We start from the raw sequence: 20,121 nt of genomic DNA on the forward strand, positions 1-20,121 counted from the left end.
TACCAAGCCTTTACTACTCAATTACTTCCATCGGTAATTTCTTATTACTTCTGATATGCGTACTTCTGACATCCTCCCTTGCTGATTATGCAAATAAACAGTTGAACCCTTCGATAGGCTCTAATTATATGGTAAATTGTCTAGTTATTAAATTAATCTTTAAAAAAACTAAAGAAAGTAAATTTTATGCTCTGTAGCATGAACCTGCAGTCATATTTTTGCCAGATTAAAACAACCGGAATCCAGGTGTGATACTGGCATAAGCTACTTAACAGGTATTTATTACTGGAAAAGTATACAAAAAGACTTTCTTCCCACCCCAAGTTGCTGACTCATAAACCACTTCTGCTTTACTCTCATGCAGGAAGCATATTCACTCCGATCTTTCCCTTCAAGCTGCAACCTGTGACAGGAGCCCTTCCTGTTTGGAGGAGCCACACCCTTTCAGGCACATACAGCAGCTCTATTAAACAATTACAAATTGCACAAATCTTGGAGTGTTACATTTGTCGCTTTCCCACTCTAGGACTTAAGTGGGCCTTATTAGCAAATTGCAGAAGGTAATTATGTATTTTTGCATCTAGAGATGAATTTTTGCTATTAAACAACCACATGGGTGCCTTTTTAAAATTAATGGTGGCAATGTTTATATTTTCCTGAAGATCTCCTGAAACACACTAGCCAACTGAAGTCAAGATACTAAAAAAAGCCATCTTTAAAAAAAAAATTCTAACAAAAATATCCCAATTTTAATCATATTCTATTAATTTAGATTATTATTTATGATGTTTTCCAAAGATGCAAGATCTGGTAAGTAATGCTGTGTTTATCTCCAGCTTGTCATATTTTAAAGAACAGAAGGTGATGTAGAGACCAGAACTCTTCTACTGACCCTTTAGTAGCACCTGAGCTACTATAATGGCAACTAGGAATGGGAGTGGCTTCATAGCTCTTAGGTATATCTAACAAATGAAAGACCACGATGACATTTTCATAAGTTTTTCACTTACAGTAGGACAATCTTACAGTTAGCATACACATTTACTAGAACCAGTTTGCTAGACTTCAATCAAAAGAAAAAGCAGTGCATCCCACACAACATTCCAAGTTTTATCTCAATCGCTGTTGAGTAACATGCACAATTCCCAATAAATACATCCCTCAAGGTAAATGCCCCTCCACTATCCCCCCTGGTTCTTCTGTCACTCTGTCCCTTCAAGAAGCTGCAATGAACACAGGATTGCTTCCATTTCCTACTCCTGTCTCTGCAACACTTTTTAGCTGTTCCTTATTCCTGAAAGTGTCTATCCCTAACATATACGAATCTTTCCCCCTCTTCATTCAGATCACTCTTAACGGCTCAGTTTTATAGCAGAGGCTTTAAATACTAATTCATGTCAGTCAAAAGCCTTCTCTATCACAGTTATATACCCAGCGAGAAAAAAATTACCATGATACCAGTCATGGAAAAAATAATTATCTTTAAAAAGTCCCATAAGTGGTTGTCTCCTGATTGTTTTATCTTTTCAGCTTCTTGTGTGGAACAAAATACATTGCTAGTACCAGACAATAAAGCGTATAAATATCAAATAATGCCTTAGTTGGAATTAAGAAGAAAACATTTATTTGAGGACATGACATTAGTTCTCCACCAAAGTTTAAAGGTGTACAGAAGGGAAAACATGAATAATGACTAATAAAATTTTCAGCTGCTTAACATGAACAGAAGCTAAAGATTATCTTCGTTTCAGACTAACAGGCCTGAAAAAAAATACATAAAATATTTAGCACATTGAAATGAATGACAAAAGCTACAATAAAAGAACAGATATACACTGTCAGATAAAACCAGTGGATCATCTGCTATAGACAAAATGAAAATAGAAATATTTAAAGGAAACACAGGAGAAGCAGTGTGAAACACTATACAAAATGTGAACAAAATGTCAGTGTAGAAAGTGGTAAGGATAAGCAGTAACAGTTTTAATGCTAAATTGACCTAGACAAAACATTTAGCTTGTTGTGACACAACCTTGTAAATTTTTTGCTAAAGCAACTTGGAAAAAGTGAGTAAAGGTTTAGAGTCTAATGAAACACTAACTCAACAGTCTATGCAAAGAGTGACATATTTTTGTCATGCTGTCACCTCAAGAAGCTGCTGCAAGACTGAGCTGTTTCCTCTAACAGAACACGTTAAATCTCTCTCAGCATCATACTGGGTAAGTAGGGTGTGAAATCAGAGAAGTCTGTGAAGGCAGTCTACACTTAAATAATAATTATTCCTCTGATTTGGGAATGGGGGGAAGGGAGCAGGAGAATCATGTATAAGTGGAGAAGGTAACTTTCCAATAGGTACTGGAACAACTTCTAAACATAAAGAGGAAGACTTTGGCAGTGGATACCAACAGTTAATGCAAAACAAAAAAGTGGAGAGGAATCACAGACTAGCATTACTGTGTAGGAAGCTTTGTTAGTAACCAGGGATGCTTACAAGTGGAAAAAGACCACTAATAAAACCCCAATCAAGCTCTTCTAGGAGCAGGCACAGAAACTCAACTGAACCGGTCAGACAGGGTTATATAGTATATGAAAGTATCAAGAAACTGAAACAGCAGTAAAATCAGAGCAACAATTTAATTTCAAGTGCCTCTACATTTATTCAAATTTAGCATATTTTTGGTCAGTTGACTGAACTAGCCTGAAAGAAATGGCTCGTATTTGATCCTCCTCCAGATCCACTCCTCCAGACTGTCTTCAGTAAAAATTCTCCAATTCCAGCAACAGAAGACCTGTATGTTGTGTGAAAACTTAAATGCCTTCATATTATCATTTTCATGGAATAAAATAATACACAAGACAAAAAAAATTTCTAAAAATATTCAGTTCAGTGGACATAGTGTTATTATGCAGTTTATTAACACTCACAAACTATGTTAACAATTTGCCTTTTATTGATAGCGTTAACAACTTGTTGCGAAGAAATATTAGGACTGGAAAATGACATCAGTATGGAAAAGCTTGAAAAATAAATTATTTACATACTGAATTATGATTTGATGCCCATAAACTGTGTACCAATTCTCTTAAAGAAAATAAAATCCTGACATCTTTGCTATCACAGATGCTTATGCCAATAGTGAGATCCAAAAAAGTTACCACAATACAAAACTGCCTACTTCCCCCAGAGTTCAAAAGCTACACATAGGAATTAAGACATATATTACAGATGTAGAGGACTATCTTTTACATCACAATTGCTCTGAGTAAATCTTCACAGTGCGTAAAAAAAAAAAAACAATCTTGCAAATAGCAACACAATTATTAAAGACTCCTTTCTATATGATTTTTTTAATTATTATTTTTAGGATGGCTAAAACAAGGATCTAAATTAAATAGTTTCTTTAATTTCTGTAAAGCTCATAAAAGTCTCCAATAACATTTCATCAAAATCTGACACCTCATTTATTGTTGTATGAGCCCCAAATAAACTTCCTCTTTTCCCTCAATTAAAATGTTTTAGAGATTCCTTCATTTAAACTCATCTATTTTTACTTTCTCAAGAACAAAACAAAACTGTAACAGCTAACTTCACATACAAATGTAGAGAATAGATGAAGGGATGACTCCAGGAATCCTGTCATTACATAGGCTGCATCAGAAGAAAATCAATATGACCCTTAATTTCAGTGATGAAGTCAAGATGTTAATACTAGTTCTGTAAAAGCACTGAAAGCACATTAAACAATTAACAAAGTTAGGACTTACTTCATCCAGTTTTGACCACAAAGGATCACTTCTCAGGCTTTTGGCTAAAATCAAGTGTGGTGTAGTATGGACCACTCAAAAGATCATGACCATTTTTAATGGACACCACTTTGGTTTTACTCTATTGCTAATTAAGGTTGAACTGGTGGCCACATAGCTACGCTTCTTATTCCACTCACTGCACAGAAGTATCTTCATCTAGGCTGTGCATGCAACTGTTTGAGCCACCATCATTAAAGAACAAAAACCCAGCAAACCCACCTTGGTACAGAAATTCATGTACCAGTTGGCAGGCCATTTGAACAATGGATTTCCCACAAATGCATTGCTTTATTTCTTGCATTTCTAAAAGACAAGAACAAATATACGTTCAATAAACTAGGAAAATTCAACCCCGCTAAAATATTTTTAACATTTCTGATATTTAAAATGCAAACTCCAGTAGTGCATTTGATTACATACTACTTGATTTATCCATTACTTGGATAAGGATTTTATCCCAAAACAGTTAACATTACATTACATACTTTCCAACAAGAAGTGCACCTGTCTTGTCTGAGTATTCATTTGGCAAGAAAACATTCTGGCTGATGGGATCAAATTTCACAAACTCCTTAACTCTCTTTTCCTGATAAAAACATGTTTCTCTAATAATGGTTTAAGTATCAGCTGCTCTGAAGTCTCTCCTTGTCAGCAGGATAAACCACCAACAAAGACATGTGCAAGGAAGCACATGAGACCGTCCTTCTGATCTGCTCAATTTTTTTCAGCCACAAGGGGGTTGATATTTACTAGGGCCCTGGTTTCCAAATAGCCCAGAGAAAAGGACTCCTGTCAGTTTTAATCCTGTAGTGATTTACAAGAAAAGAACTGTGAGGAGGAACTGCACAGCAGTGTTATTAGCATTTAATATACACAGTGTTAACCACCTAGGTTCCCTACTACTGCATTCAAAACTGCTTACAGTTTCACTCTTCTCTCTCAATATATAAGAAAGTCTAGTTCCCTAGAAAACAGAATCTTCTAAGAAAGATCTAAGTATTTTCACAAATGTAATAAGCCAAGCTAGATGATAAATTAAGACTTAACAGAAAACCAGGCCAGAATTCACAGAAGCGAAAATTCCAAGTGCCCAAACTGACACGGCTGAATGGGACTATTTTTTAAGTAGCAGCTGGCTCAGCATTTTACAAAAACATAAATCCCATACAAGCACCTAGAATTAGCCTTCAGAAAACAAAGTCTTAGAATTATGTCTTTTCTGAACTCACTGGCTTTAAGATACAAGAAGTTACAGACAATTAAATCCTTTTTAAAAGTAAATAACTCACACTGCAAAGTAAACAGATACTAGAGACTGCTTCTGACAATGCCCAAAATTAATGTCAAAACATGTATTTTACACCATTCATCAAATTGAATAATTCTTTGCTTATGTGAAGAGTAATGCAAATGGAACAAATGGAATACTCATCGCCTATTAATTTTCTGCAGGCAAGATGCAGTACAACTCTGTTGTAAATCCTGGTTTCAGCTTCTCTGTCTAAAAAAACTCATGTCTTTAGAACGTCAGTTTATTCAAAGGGCAAAGAACTGTGGTATCTTTAGTCTCTATTCAGCATTTTACAAGACATTTTAAACTGCAAGATTTATCTCAAGTTTCTGACCAAGTTTTCCTAGTACTTCTAGATTACTGAAAACAAATGTTTTCGCAGTTTTTAATCCATAAATACAATAATTAAGGACCTGAACTATCATTAATAACATTCATCAGTAAAAACTACACCAGAAGTAGTGCAGTTATCTTCAACTTCATTTCTACAGATGTACATTCACTGCCAATATATAATTGCCAATAAACAGCAGTAATCTTCCATTTGGGTTTTTGATTTATTTTTTTTTTTACTTAGAAGAAAACCCCTAATACAGTGATTCACAGAGACCACAACTGTTTCAGAAAAAATTGCCTGAATTATTTATATCTCAGAGCCTATACTATTAGGCAACATGCTGAGGCATAAACAAAGCTCCTTCAAGGATCTTCTTAAGAAAAACAGTCCTAAATTTAAGAACAAACATAACCATGAGCATGAATATCCTAGAAAGTGTTTATACACTAGTGGTAAATGTGTTTTAATAACATACAGTGAGCTAAAACAAAAGGTACAGTAGTGGAAATAAGAGATATAAAAAGGGAGAAGAAAAAATCAATTTTTATGAAGTTACCCACTTTATGATGTTAACGACCGACATCTTTAGAAGTAAAACTCAAAAAATCATTTTTGTATTACAAGTAGTATATCAGCAATACAGAACAACACTATCTGTTCCACTATTCTAACAAAGCTGAAGACTATTTCCAGTTAAAACAATAATTTGTAAACTTCTTGCAATCTCTAAGACACTAGATGAGGTACAGGTTGAATACTGGGGCTTGCAATGAAAGAACAAACACAATAACGAATGCAAAATAAAGGTCCAGTGGAAAAGACATAAAAGGAAGTAGAGAGGAGTGAGTGGTCTACATCAGCATATCTGATCATGTCCATTTCCCAAGCTTTGGTTTGCATCCCAGATTGGTTTTGGAGCAGGCAAATCAGATTCGTTTAAAATTAAACCGGAAGACTGGGCTTCCAGAGCACACCTGACACGTTACAATTGCTAATGCAGGTGCCCTCCGTGGGACCAGACTAGTGCTAGTCTGAAAAAAACCCTTTTAAAGCATATTTAAGATGAACTTAAGGTCCTCAGCACCAAATCTTTCCTTTAACAAACCTATTTCCACTGCACTAGGTTCTTGCCAATGTAGATACGGCCTGATCTCATGAAGAGTAATAGACAGAAAGTTATATTTGAAAAAGATGGTCAGAACATTAGAAAGAAGAGTTAATTTACATAAGGTATTCACAGTGCCAATACAACTTTTGGAAGACCATAAGTTGGTAACCGTGGAAAAAGTATGACATATTAGAAGGATGTGGAAGACGTAAAAAAAAAATAATCTATTAGCACCGACAAAGCATTATCTGAAAAGTTGAAAAGGCAAACCTTTTAGCATCCAGTATTTATTCAAAGTTTGGTTATAAAATATTAGCTAGAATTAATAATTAAACAAATACTCTCTATAACAAGGATGAATATGTTCGCTAAACAACCTGAAATAATATCTACCCATGGCATTTTTGGTTTTTTAAAACCTGTTTGAGTCAATCTATATTCTGGAGAGAAAAAAAAAAATAAAAAGAAAGAGCTACTTCTGGAACTAAGTGAATAGTCCTAGACAGGAAGAATGACAGCACATGGCTATGTAGTACACATCACTGCCAAAAGGATTTGCTCAGACATGTCTCTTCATCTCCTGCTTTTGATCAGGATAGCAAAAGAAGTTCATTCAGAGTTTAATGGGGAAAACACAACTGGCTTCACAGGTGATACCACTTAACTTTATCAACATACTACAGAGCAGAACTAGCAATTATTCTCATACACATCAATATATACAAAACTGGGTCACTCTGCTTGTTTATCAGATGCAGTAGTACACTGCAACAGACACTAAGAAAAAATATCTTGCTTCATTTCTTTCCAAACAGCTGGTGAATCAGAGAGCAGTTTCTCAACAACTTTTTATATATTAGAAAATCATCTACATAGCATCTACAGTAGATCCATATAAAAATTTTTCTGTGCATTCCAGTGACTACACAAATATTACAGAATCACAGAATCATCTAGGTTGGAAAGGACCTTGAAGATCATCCAGTCCAACCAGTAACCTAGCACTGACAGTTCCCAACTACACCATACCCCTCAGTGCTATGTCAACCCGACTCTTGAACACCTCCAGGGATGGGGACGCCACCACCTCCCTGGGCAGCCCATTCCAACACCTAACTACCGTTCTGGAAAGAAATGCTTCCTGATATCCAGTCTAAACCTTCCCTGGCACAACTTGAGGCCATTCCCTCTTGTCCTGTCGCTTGTTACTTGGTTAAAGAGACTCATCCCCAGCTCTCTGCAACCTCCTTTCAGGTAGCTGTAGAGGGCGATGAGGTCTCCCCTCAGCCTCCTCTTCTCCAAACACCCCCAGTTCCCTCAGCCGCTCCTCGTATGACCTGTGCTCCAGACCCTTCACCAACTTCGCTGCCCTTCTCTGGACACACTCGAGTAATTCAATGTCCTTTTTGTAGTGCGGGGCCCAAAACTGAACACAGTCATCGAGGTGCGGCCTCACCAGTGCTGAGTACAGGGGTAAGATCACTTCCCTGTCCCTGCTGGCCACGCTAGTTCTGATACAAGCCAGGATGCCATTGGCCTTCTTGGCCACCTGGGCACACTGCTGGCTCCTGTTCAGCCGGCTGTCAATCAACACCCCCAGGTCCCTCTCTGACTGGCAGCTCTCCAGCCACTCCTCCCCAAGCCTGTAGCGCTGCTGGGGGTTGTTGTGGCCAAAGTGCAGCACCCGACATTTGACCTTACAGAAGCTCATACAGTTGGCCTCAGCCCATCACTCCGGCCTGTCCAGATCTCTCTGCAGAGCCTCCCTACCCTCGAGCAGATCAACACTCCCACCCAACTTGGTGTCATCTGCAAACTTACTGAGGGTGCACTCGATCCCCTCGTCTAGATCATCAATAAAGATGTTAAACAGGAGTGGCCCCAAAACCGAGCCCTGGGGGACACCACTCGTGACCGGCCGCCAACCGGATTTAATTCCGTTCACCACAACTCTTTGGGCCCGGCCATCCAGTTTTTTACCCAACGAAGCGTGTGCCCATCCAAGCCACAAGCGGCCAGTTTCACCAGGAGAATGCTGTGGGAAACGGTGTCAAAGGCCTTACTAAAGTCAAGGTAAACAACATCCACAGCCTTTCCCTCATCCAATAAGCAGGTCACCCTGCTGTAGAAGGAGATCGGGTTTGTTAGGGAGGACCTGTCTTTCATAAACCCATTAAGACATTAATTTAATTATTAAGATATCTCTGACTGTTCTCATTGTTTAGGACAATGATTCTGCTTTATCAATCACTCTCAGTGCTGCATTCATTGTAAATATCTTTATACAGGAGACTCTGAGGTGGTCTAGTAGTATTTAACACTTAGATGCTACATATATAAAGAATGCATATAAATAGTTGTGTCAATGCTAAGAGCTGTTTCAGAAAAATAATAAACCCTCAGTGGAAACTTTCAAGCAGCATAACATGGAAAAATTACACAACGATTTATCATAAGGAGGAAGTAAAAAAAAATACAATCGTACAGCATTGCTTTTGTGACACAGTCAGAAGTGTGTGTTCCAAAACTGAAGTTTCCTCAATCAACGCTATTTAATCCTTTTTTTCCAAGAAATCAACAGAAAGATCAGTACACATCTTAAGTCCTTTCCAACTCACTACATCTGTTCATAAATTGTGAAGTGTCACATTCAACTACTTTTTTTTTCCCTTTCTGCAAATATTTCTCCACCTATAAATACCGGCAAGTACATATATCTCAGACGTTAAGGCTGAAAAAAAAAATTAACCGTTTCGTTCCCTAAACGGCGAAAATACTAGATGAATAAAAGACAGGACATCGCTACCTGGCAGAGGCAGACTGCTGACCACCACTCCCGCTCTGCTCATCACACGCCTCTGGGCACAGCCAGTGAAGCAAAACTAAACCGGGCGATGCAGAAGCGCCCCGCCGGGCGGGAAGGAGCGGGCTGCGGAGCCCACCCGCGGCCTCGCTAACAGCGACCGCCGCCACCCGCAGGGCGAGGGCCTCGGCGGTCCCCGGGGAGCGGCGCAAGTGCCCGCCGGCCCCGCGCGGCGACAGAGACCTGTGGCCGGACGGCCCACCCTCCCCTCCCGCCGCACCCGGGGGCAGGCAGCACATCCCGCCCCTTCCTGCGGCCTCCGCGGCCACCATTTTTGTCAAGAAAAAGGTTTGGCGCTCACCCCCCCGAGTCCCGCCGGTTTGAGGCAGGGAAGATGAGGCGGCATCTCTCATGCTAGAAAGGGAGCAGGGCCGGGGAGACGCTTTACATCACTAAAGAAAGAGCCCGCCCTCACCCCACAAAAAAATAAAGCAAACATCGCCCCAAGGAGCACCGCTGCCCCCGCAGAGTTCCCCACCTCATCGGGGGCACGAAGGCAAAACCCGCCCGTGGCGCCACAGAAACGACGAAACCAAGATGGCGGCCGCCCGCCGACAGGAGGGAGGCGGTCTTCGGGGCGGACTACATTTCCCGGCACCAGCCAGCACCAGAAACTACCGTTCCCGAGAGGCAACGGTGTCCGGGCCTGCCGCTGCGCGGGGCAAGACTACAACTCCCGCCAGGCACCGCGCGGCCCCGCCGCCGGGGCCGGGAGGGTGGGCGGGAGGACGTGGGGCGGAGCTGGAAAGTAGTGGCCCAGAGCCTGGCGTAAGATGGCGGCGGCGGCAGCAGCGGCTGGGCTGTGAGCGGGGTGCGCGGCTGGCGGACGCGCGCTCGCCCCTCCTCCCCTCGCCACCTCTATGTTGTGGCTCTTGCCGCGGGCGGGGGCTGCGGAGCTACGGTGAGGGGAAGCCCGAGCCTGCGTGCCTCGGCGCCGGCCGGTCGCTGGCAGGGGCGGGCGGCGCTGGTGGCACCCGCGGGAGCGGAGCGGTGCCGCTCAGGTGGAGCCCGCCGCTCCCGTCCCTTCGGCAGGAGGAGGCTGAGGCTGCTGTGGGCGGGAGCCGCTTCAGCTCTTCCCTCCTCGGCGGTGGCTGCGGCTCGGGTCTCCATGTCGGACAACCAGAGCTGGAATTCCTCCGGCTCCGAGGAGGACCCTGAGACCGAGCCCGGGCTGCCTGTTGAGCTCTGCGGGGTGCTCAGCAAGGTAAGCCGTCTCTCCCCCTCTCCACTGCCCGTGCCCCGCGGCCTCTCGCTTCTCCTCTCCGCGCTCCTCTCTCGCCGCCCCGCCACCATCCCCGCGTCGCGGCTGGCCGAAGGCTGTCAGCCCCGTCCGCCTGTCCCTAGCTCGCTCCGGAGGATCAGGCCGAGGCGCCCTGCGCCGGTGGAGGGGCCTGGTGAGGGGGCCCGGAGGCTCCGCGGGAGGCCCTGGCACGGCCCGGGCAGCCGCCACCTGACGGCGGGGAGCCTGCCAGGCAGCCGCTGCGGTGCCCGGCGCCAACCGCCCGCGCCCCCTCCCTCCCTCCGCCGCGGGCACCGGCACATCCCCGCCGCCGGGCCCCCCGCCTCTGCGCGGCTGCCGCCCGCCCCCCCCGCCCCCAGCTCGGGAGGAAGCCCTTCCTCGGGGGAGAGCCACGGGCGCGGCTTCAGCCCGGCCGGGCGGCTGAGGCCCGGCTCGGGGGGTCCCTGCTGCCCCTTGCCCCCGTCCCGAGGCGGCTGGCTGCCCGGCGTGAGGTTCCGGAGAGCCGGACCTTGGAGGAGACGGCCGGGTGCGGCAGGGGAGGGCGTCTCCCCCGCGCCTCAGGCTCCTGGCCGGAGCCAGCGGCGGCGGGCCCGGGTGCGGGCTGGGGCCGCGGCACTCCACTGGCCTCCCGGGAGCTCCCGAAGGCAGGGGCAGCACGTCGTTGCTCCCCAGGGGCGGGCACCGGCATGGAAGCGGCACAAGCTTCAGTCCAAGTATTAAAACAGAACAATAAAATACTCCTGCAGCAAGAGATACGGGAGGTGGGGAAGAGCGGAAGGAAAATGGCCCAGAAGCTTTTTTCCCTTTTTAAAAATAAACAACAAGTTTTTGCTCTTTTATCACTGAAAATGAGATGACTTGCAAGTATGCATCAGGTGATAATGGGAAATTTAATTTTTAGGAGTACTTTAAAGTTGGATATTGAATTACTAAGTTTGAACATGGAATTTTTTTTTATTACAGAAAGTACCTTCAGTATAACGTTGAAATATCTATGTAATTAAAGCACTACATTTTGAATTTTTTTCCTGCCCTACACCATAAGGCTGGACACAAGCCAATGTGGGAGGCACAGGTCACAGGACACAGAGATCATAAACCAGACCTGGCTGCTGAGAAAACGGCCATAATGGGGCTAACCCTCTGCTTTTTATGAGGGACTCGGTGAACTTCTTTCAGCCTGCAAATGTTTCTAACCCCAGAGATGAGAGAAACAATTGGGGGGAAAGAAGGGTTTCAGCTTTCATTTGTAAGATCTTCTTATCTAATAGTGAATGGGGGAGGGAGAAGATGAGGCGAATGTGAGATGTTACAGCAGTTAAATATGAGGTTTTGGTTTAGTGTAGTTTTATTGGATTTTTTCCATTGCAAAGTTTTCCTTTGATTAGATGCTTCTATTGTTAGAATAGGGGATGTAATCTGTGGGATGTAACTGGTTTTTATGTTGGCAAATTAAATACTTTATTAAGTCCAGGTGCGTGTTTCTTACTGGTGAAGCCCTAGCTTCTCATGTTCTGTAGCTTATGTATGTGCAAACTTTTTATTTTTCTGGATGATTATGCCAACTGTAGCTGACGCTGCTTTTCATGTGAGAACATGGGATGTAATCTGAATAGTCAAGTATGGTGAAACCTGTTGCAGTGAATATGCTTGAGGGATAAGTTTACCTTTTGTTAGTTGATGCCTTGGTAATAGTTGAGACAAACTAATTAAAATGAAATGGTAGCATACCGAACTTTCTACTAAGGAAATATCTATTTTTAATTATTGTGTATAAATAAATTCTGAAGCCATAAAAGTAGATGGCAGTTCTGTGTGTGCTTATTAATGTTTCAGTTGTTCTGCCCTTCGGTAAAGTGAGAAGCTTTGAAGGAAATGGAGTAATTTAGTAAGAGAAGCTTATTAGAAGTATGTTCTGCTGGTCTCTTTTAAATGTTTCGAAACTCTAGGCTTTTTTCCATTGTATTTCCTGCTATCAGTCTTAAGGTGCATAGGAAAGAAGATCTTCAGTGTGGAAAAAGTCTTTCCTGAAGCACAAGAATCTAGAAGCTGGAAAAAACAGTGGTCTATGCCAAAACCCTCTGTCTACCTGGTATACTTCAAGGAGTCTCCTAATTCATGGCACATTTTGATTGCAACAGCAAGTGTTGGTTGCAACAGCAAATGCAAGATTAACTGCTGTATTTGTCTCACTTAACACTGTCGAAGGAAAGATGCTTTCTTCCCTGTCCCTTGCTCTTTTGCCCAAGACAACTTTGAACTCTGCCTTTCACATCTGGGAGGAGTTGGGAACATGAGAGATGGGAAAAGAGGAAGAATAATATACCTCTGTAATGTCTTGTGCTACCAGTTCAGGTACTGAGCACATCTGAGGCTTTCTTTAAGAAATTCTGAACTTAGCAATTTGATGTGTTAAGAGATAAAAAAGGCTTTATCTTTGGAGAGCAAATCAAGGTCTTACCTACGTTTGACAATTGTTAGGGATTTCTCATCTATAGAATTTGTTTTCCTTACACCTCCTCTTGTTATTACTAGAGTTAACATATAGATATGGTACATGTATTAACTAATACATGTAATATAACGTGTAAATGAGCCTGTTAGTTTACTTTCTTCCACTCCATTCATATATTACAAAATGATGAATAATGGTTAGACTTAAATGCTAAAAAGAGCTTATTTCTCAGAGCTTTTTGTCAAAGAATGTTATGATCAAAGAAATGCTTGCATGATAAAATTATTTTTGATGCTTTTGTTTCCATTTGTCTTTATAGTTTTTGTGCTGTGATTGAAGTCTAAGCACCACTGTACAGTCAGAGTTACAGAACAGTCCTCATGCTCTGTCAGTGTCATTATGATTCTACAAAGTGCAGTTGGGAAGATGTTGCAAATATAAGATTAATAACCAGGACTTAGTCACTTTGTACTAGATCTCTGTAGGATGACTCCAGGTCTGGTTCCTGGAATGTTGGTTTCATTCCATGCATGAATGTGGAGTCCCTAGAAAAATCTGAATAGCAAAAGGATGATTGGATGTCTGCTGATAAGCAAGTATCATCTTAATGAGAAAGTGGTTAGGGATTAAAACCTAAAGCAATATCTATGAGCAATATTAAATTGATAAAGAACTGATTAGGCACTACAATAGTTATATACTGTACTGTGGGATAATGACATGTTTGTATTTATATGAAGAGAACTAGATACTTTAAAATCATTTTTGTAGAAGTTAACTCTTATATAAAATAAATTGTTGCCTGTTCCAGTTAAGTTTGGCTTTTGCTCTAACTCCAGATTTTAAATCAGGTGGCTAAACTAACTTTAGTGATTAATGTTTTATTTTTCCCCTCCCTACTTTTCCTCAATTTGTGTCATCAGTATGTTTTTTACCTTTATTTTAATTGGCTGTGGTAATGCACTTGCAGTGAAGACATCTGTTATCTTACTGTTCATTTGAAACAACTGATTTTTAGTACCTGTAGAAGTTTGTAAAATTATTTCAGGAACTCTGAGCAGAATAAAGTTCTCAACTGGTAGAACTTTTAAAAATAAGTTGCTTTTTTTTTCTCCTGCTGCTTGAAAGCCTGAGAAATATCAGCCACACTGTCTTTCATTGTTATTTTTCTATTAGCTGTTTTTTGAAATTTTTTTTTACAGTGGACCAACTACATTCATGGGTGGCAAGATCGATGGGTAGTTCTGAAAAGCAATGCACTCAGTTATTACAAGTCTGAAGATGAAACGGAGTATGGATGCAGAGGTTCTATCTGTCTGAGCAAGGCTGTGATTACAGTAAGTGCTACTTCATTATTGTTGTCTTTTCATGTTTTGAGATGTTACGTGTTTGTCGGCTAATGTCTGGTGAAAGCAAACATGGGTATGGGAAATTCTATTAGGTCATCTGTTATAAAAGTTAGTGTATCAGTGGAACACTGTGGAGCAGGGCAAGGAGTTCCTAATAAGAAAATGAGCTGTTCTTATTTGCGGCTGCAGTAAGCAGCTTTTTGTCTTTTATGTTAGAGATTTCTGGAGGTAGGGATACAGTTTGCCTCTGCACACTGCAGAGTTTTTCCAGGTGTCGGCCTAAGATCCCGGACCAACTTTCCAAAGGAGGTACCATCCATTGCAGTCTTTATACCTTGCACTAGAGAGAGAGGGTAGTAGTTCTTTGACTGTACTTTCTGAACATGACTCTGTTCGTGCTTCTTCCTCTGAACAAGTTAGTGTGTTGCTGTTTGTCTAATGCTAAAAGATCTCGCATTACACTGGTAAGAATAAAGAGCCTACATATAAATGAAATTTCATAAAGATGAATTGGCCTTAGAAGATAAAGAAAAAAAATCTGCTTTTTGTGGCTTTCAGAATTATGATACATATTAATTATGACTAATTCTTGCAAAAAGCATGCTGTAGCTTTTCTTTGTTACTGTTAAATAGTCCAGTTATGTGATTTAGGGAAAAAATAGCTGGATTTCTGTGTAGCACACAGGTTCCTAGAGCAGTAGTGTTAAATTTTACTACTGATATTCTTATTTCACCAAATGTGTTTTTTTGAACTGAATTAAAGATGACAAATGAGAAGCTTTTTTTCTCACTAATATTCAGCTTACAAACAGAGTTTTATTAAATGTATCTTGGTTTGAAGAAAAAAAGACTGGATTGATTACATTAACTGTATGTGTTTTTGAAAAAAGCTTGTGAAGAGAACATATTTTTACATTTAGATTTCTGAGAGGTATTGCAGTCATCTAAAAAATAAAACAGATCACCTCATTTATTTTAAAAAATTTTTAACCTGCTTTTAAAACTTGCTCAAGATTTGACTTATTTGAAAAATGCTTAGGGAGATGTCATGCTTGATAAATTTTAAGAATGCTTAAACTCACCCATGTATGAACTTTGTATTTTTTTTGTCACTAGAGGTGACTACCTAAACAGAAAGAGTTCCAAAAGCTTACCTTCCAATTTAACCTTCAGTTTCTCTTCAGAAAGTGTTCATACTTGCCATGTTGTGTTCTAATCCAGTGGCTGGTCTTCATCTTCCTTTATATATTACTGATGTAGAAAAACTTAATTTCTAATCTGGTAGTTTAAACAAGATGCAGTAACTGTGATGCAATGATTTTCCTTATTTTTCATTATACTGTGATGATGCATACTCATGTCAAAATCTTAATGGAAACATGCTATTGGTTATTAGTCTCTTTTTTTTAGAACACTTTGCTTTTATTGTGTTGTAAAGAGATGTTTAGACAGTTCTGTGGAAATGCCTGGACCAGGATTGAGCAATAAATTCAGTTTGCATAATGGAGTTATTTTCAGTAAACTAGTTTGTTTTTTTTTTTTTTCCCAGAAACAGTAATTAGAAAGCACTGTTGCTTAATGAAGTCAGTAATGATGTTTTATATTAATACACAAGTTGCAAGCCATTTCCGTTTGGAATGGACTTCTGAAAGTGTGGATTTCTTGAGTATCTGTTGTGAATATCTGGAAAACTCAGGACAGGCAAGGAGATAGAAAACTGAAGTCTGCCTGAGAGACAGCTTAGTGAATTGTCTCAGCTTTTTTTCTAAATAACAATAAATTGCTATTGTGAAGAACTTAATAAATATTTGTTATAAGTTAGGGCTGATATAAACATGTGTTTGTTCCAGTTTACAAAAAGAACAAGAGCAGTATATGTGAGAGCGCTAAACTGGCAGTTTCCAATTTTTAAGTTTTTCATTTCCTTACATATAGTCTGAAGAAAGAGAGATGGTTCTTTCCAGCCACTAATAATAAAAAACTGCGCCCACATTTTAAAGATACGGTTAGTTGAACAGTTGCCTTTCCTCAATTTAGCAGTATTTCTGGTTTATAGTATGACACTGGCCACCATTAATAATTGGGCACTTGCGAGAGGAAGTACAGATTGACATTTTTACAAATAGATTACTAAGTTAATGGAGAATTCTTCATGCATTTGTCAATTCAAACAGATACAGAGACTCCCTCTGAGAGCTTTTTTCACAAAAACTTTAAACTCTACAAATATTTAAGTTTTAGAATAAAGATGTGCATTTTTAATTGAAGGAAATGTCAGTGCTAGACAAATATTCTTAGTAGTATTGTTTAAAGCACTTTTAGCATGATGAATCATGTCTTGCAAAATAGATGTTCAAAAATTTACCTTGACATTAACAGTACGTTGGCATGTTTCTTTTAAATTTTATACAATGTGAAATGTAACAGTATTTCTGAAGCAGTTGGAGTGGTAGTGTGTAGAAGTGGACCCACTTGGAGGACTAATGTGGGTAAATTTTGGATTAGCTTTTTTCTAGCTACTGCTCTGAACTTTGATCTTGTTAACAGACCTGCTTAGCTAAAAGAATGATGTAATTGCAGCTTTTATCTGCTGATAGGTTTGATACAGTCTATTGCTAGTTAAGTTGAATGGGAACTGATAACTTCTAGTTGGTGAAAGCTTTTATTAAAAAAGCTAAGCTATAAATCCATGCCCTGGGCAGAAATACTATAGCAGTAAATTTGTAATAATTGCTAATTGCATGGGAAAATACTGTTTCCAACTGTCTGAGGTTGGAAAACAATCTGTTTTAGTATGAAGTGATGAGCATTTAATGAAATAATTAATTTTCTGTAATTTGATAAAGTGCTGAGGAAGCACAGCTGTAATTGCTGCTAAAAAGATGACCTGAGTAAACTAAGACATGGAATACAAGCCCCAACTAGATAGGGGTTTATTTGGGACACGTGGCAATTAGTTTTAGGCTTTGGTGTGTGCCTTAAATAATCAAGCAGCTAAATCCAGACTGGTGGAAGATCTTGGCTAAATGCAGGAGAAATCTGAATGGATATTCTAGGCAGAGACAAGTGTGGTCAGGAATGCTTACTCCTACGTGAAAGGCCTGAGGTGATTGTAGATTGTGTTCTGAAGAGGAAAATGCAAGGGTGACAGGAGAGTGAGGGAGAGGAGGAGTTGATGCCTAGGAGATGACACTGGGCTGGTGCAGCAGGCAGAAGTTTCTTGGAACACAGGATTCTCCTGGACAATTATTTTTAGTATTCACATCCTCTGTGCAAATTCATATATGTCTTTGAGTTATCTGAACAAGCAATGGATGGGTTGGTGCTCAAAGTGAAAATGTCAGAACATTGCCCTGTGTTTATCAAAGTGCTATAGAGTGCTGATATCCTTGGCAACTGAAACAATTATTTGGCACGGTGGAGAAATGGAAGATTTCTTCCTTAGTATGTATTGAGGAAATTAAGTCAGAAGTGGGAAATTATGCATATGCATCAGCTCAGGTGAGGCTGTTCTTCCTATTATGATAAAGAATTCCATAATGATTAAGATGTGAAAAAAATCAGTAATGTGTATTAACCAAATATTTTAGGATTACTTAATATTGCTGAAGAATTAATCTTTAGTACTTGAATATAATCACGTGTTACCACACACTTGAAATCAGGGCTGTAATCCAACAGTGCTTCTTTCAATTTTTTATTATCAGTTAGAATATCATTCCCCCACTTTTTTAAGAGAATTAATTAAGTTTTAACAGTGTGCATGATTTGACATCCACTTCAGGATCATAGTTCCTGCCCATGTTTTATGTTAGAACATTTTCATGCTGTGAAACACTTCTCATGGATGCTATACCAAGCCTTAAATAATTCCAGTGTTTGCATTTGCTGTTAAAGCTATGATTTTATACCTCAGCAAATTTTTCTGTGGCATTTGCAATCCTTATTCTTGCTCAATCTGGATTTCTATGCACCTTCATAAGATTGATGTATAGTTAATTTATTGTTCATATGTCACCCCCCCTCTGGGGTTGTAGTGTTGCTCAACAGTCCTGCTAGGCAACCTGCTGTTGATTATCTGATTTGTCTTGTGATAGCCATTAATGACATTTTTGACATCTCTATTGAGGATTTGTACAATACCAGACCTTACTTTCTGATACGCATGCCTAGAATGCCAAGTAAAAAGGTCAGAATACTAATACGCAGCTGCACCAGGCCATCTCCTGTTCTGCTGTCTCCTAAAGTGCTAACTTATTAGACTTTCACTTCTGTTCGTACTCTCAGAATAGTTCTTCACAGATGACTACTTGAGTGTTGTCTCTGCTTCTCCCAGTTCATCTTTTTGCCTCCTTCTTTAGGCATACACTTCAGTTGCTGCTTTTGCCACGTTCCTCATGAATTCTAATCAGTGTGGATTTGATCAAATATTCCAGCCAACTTCAGCCATTTCTTAGTCTGTTTCGTATGTCTTTCCACTCAACTGAAGTCCACCATTCCTCAGTTTAAGAGGGCCAGTTGGAATGGAATTTGCTAGCCCATGTCTTCAGGCACTTAACCCAGATTGTATTGACTTGTGTCCAGTAAATTCTTAAAGCTTTTCAAGTTTGTGTCTTCTAAGGAGAAAAGTTGCTCTTTTTCTTAAGCTCTCATTTTAAGCTCTTTCACAGCTAAAAATATGTGCATATATAGATATATATGTACACAAATACATCTATCACAAGGAATTAGAGATAGCTGTGATGGGAGAGTTTAGACTGACAAATCAGGTCAGTTTTAAACTTTAGAATGAAAGCTTTTACGCTGACATTCATTAGCAGCATGCCTTGTGCTTATAATTAGTTCTTACGTGCTAACCATTATCATTATGTATGCAAAGCAGTCAGTCTTATATCTGACTTATATCATAAATTAGCTATAAGAATGCAGCACTGTGTAGCCAGTACCATATAGCTAGTCGGGTATCTTTCTTCTTGATGGTCCTAGTTGCTGAGGTCAAGGTAACCTGACTGAAGAGCTCTTTAGTAAGGTGTGGGGGGAGGTGGATGACAGGGCAGGGACAGAGTTGAAGTAGGCATCTTCTTTTGCCAGCCTGCCCCCCAATTTAGGATCTTTTATAAAGTGATTGAGGCTCCTGGTCCTGGACTACATGTGGTATGATGCTGGGGAGGCATTAATTTCCCAGGCTGCAGCCGGGGCCTTGCCCTGTTGCTCAGCTCTTTGTATGACACATGGTACCAAGGTCTAGTTTACAGAGCCAGTTTTCATAAGAAGTTGATAATGAGCCTTATAGATTAGGACTGGGGCCTTGCACAGTTAGCATAAGGCCTGTTGCTAGTAATGTTAATACTGCTTTTATGGAAATGCTTATGCAGTTGTACTGTATTAAGTTACTTATGTCTGGATTCAAACCAAGCTAATCTTAAGTCTTAGTGTGCTGCTTTCACGGGTACAACAGGCCTCTGCAGTGGCCACTGCTTTCATAGGGTGGGAACTTTCCATTCCCCTCATCATGAGTCCAAGCCGAGGGTGCTCTACACTCAGCCAACTCAATGTAGTGCTGCAAAGCATGACTTTTCTCTTAGAATTGAGTATCTTCTTTGGGTGTTGCCTCATGGTTTTCTTGTGAAATCCATATTGTACTGTTGCTGCTCATATATGTCCCATATAT

General features: G+C 40.5%; 2 protein-coding genes across 11 annotated transcripts in view; one reads left to right on the forward strand and one right to left on the reverse strand.

The window, feature by feature from the left end:
• Positions 1-9,983, reverse strand: part of POLK (DNA polymerase kappa) — a 36,472-nt gene extending 26,489 nt beyond the window's left edge. For 7 of the 9 annotated variants that reach the window (XR_012621772.1, XR_012621771.1, XM_074813476.1 and 4 more), the window contains exon 1: positions 9,885-9,983. The gene's annotated coding sequence lies outside the window, so the exon portion shown is untranslated. Of the gene's footprint in view, positions 1-9,349; positions 9,633-9,707; positions 9,857-9,884 lie in introns of those variants that run through there. The other 2 variants (XM_074813473.1, XM_074813472.1) reach the window with 2 other exon arrangements.
• Positions 9,984-10,167: 184 nt separating this feature from the next.
• CERT1 (ceramide transporter 1) overlaps positions 10,168-20,121 on the forward strand; it is a 75,430-nt gene continuing 65,476 nt past the window's right edge. For both annotated transcript variants that reach the window (XM_074811663.1, XM_074811664.1), the window contains exons 1-2: positions 10,168-10,610; positions 14,304-14,438. In XM_074811663.1, coding sequence (XP_074667764.1) covers positions 10,515-10,610; positions 14,304-14,438 — 231 coding nt within the window. In that variant the 5' untranslated portion in view covers positions 10,168-10,514. The remainder of the gene's footprint in view (positions 10,611-14,303; positions 14,439-20,121) is intronic.

Source organism: Strix aluco, chromosome Z, assembly GCF_031877795.1.
Source record: "Strix aluco isolate bStrAlu1 chromosome Z, bStrAlu1.hap1, whole genome shotgun sequence".
In the NCBI taxonomy this organism is placed as follows: domain Eukaryota; kingdom Metazoa; phylum Chordata; class Aves; order Strigiformes; family Strigidae; genus Strix; species Strix aluco.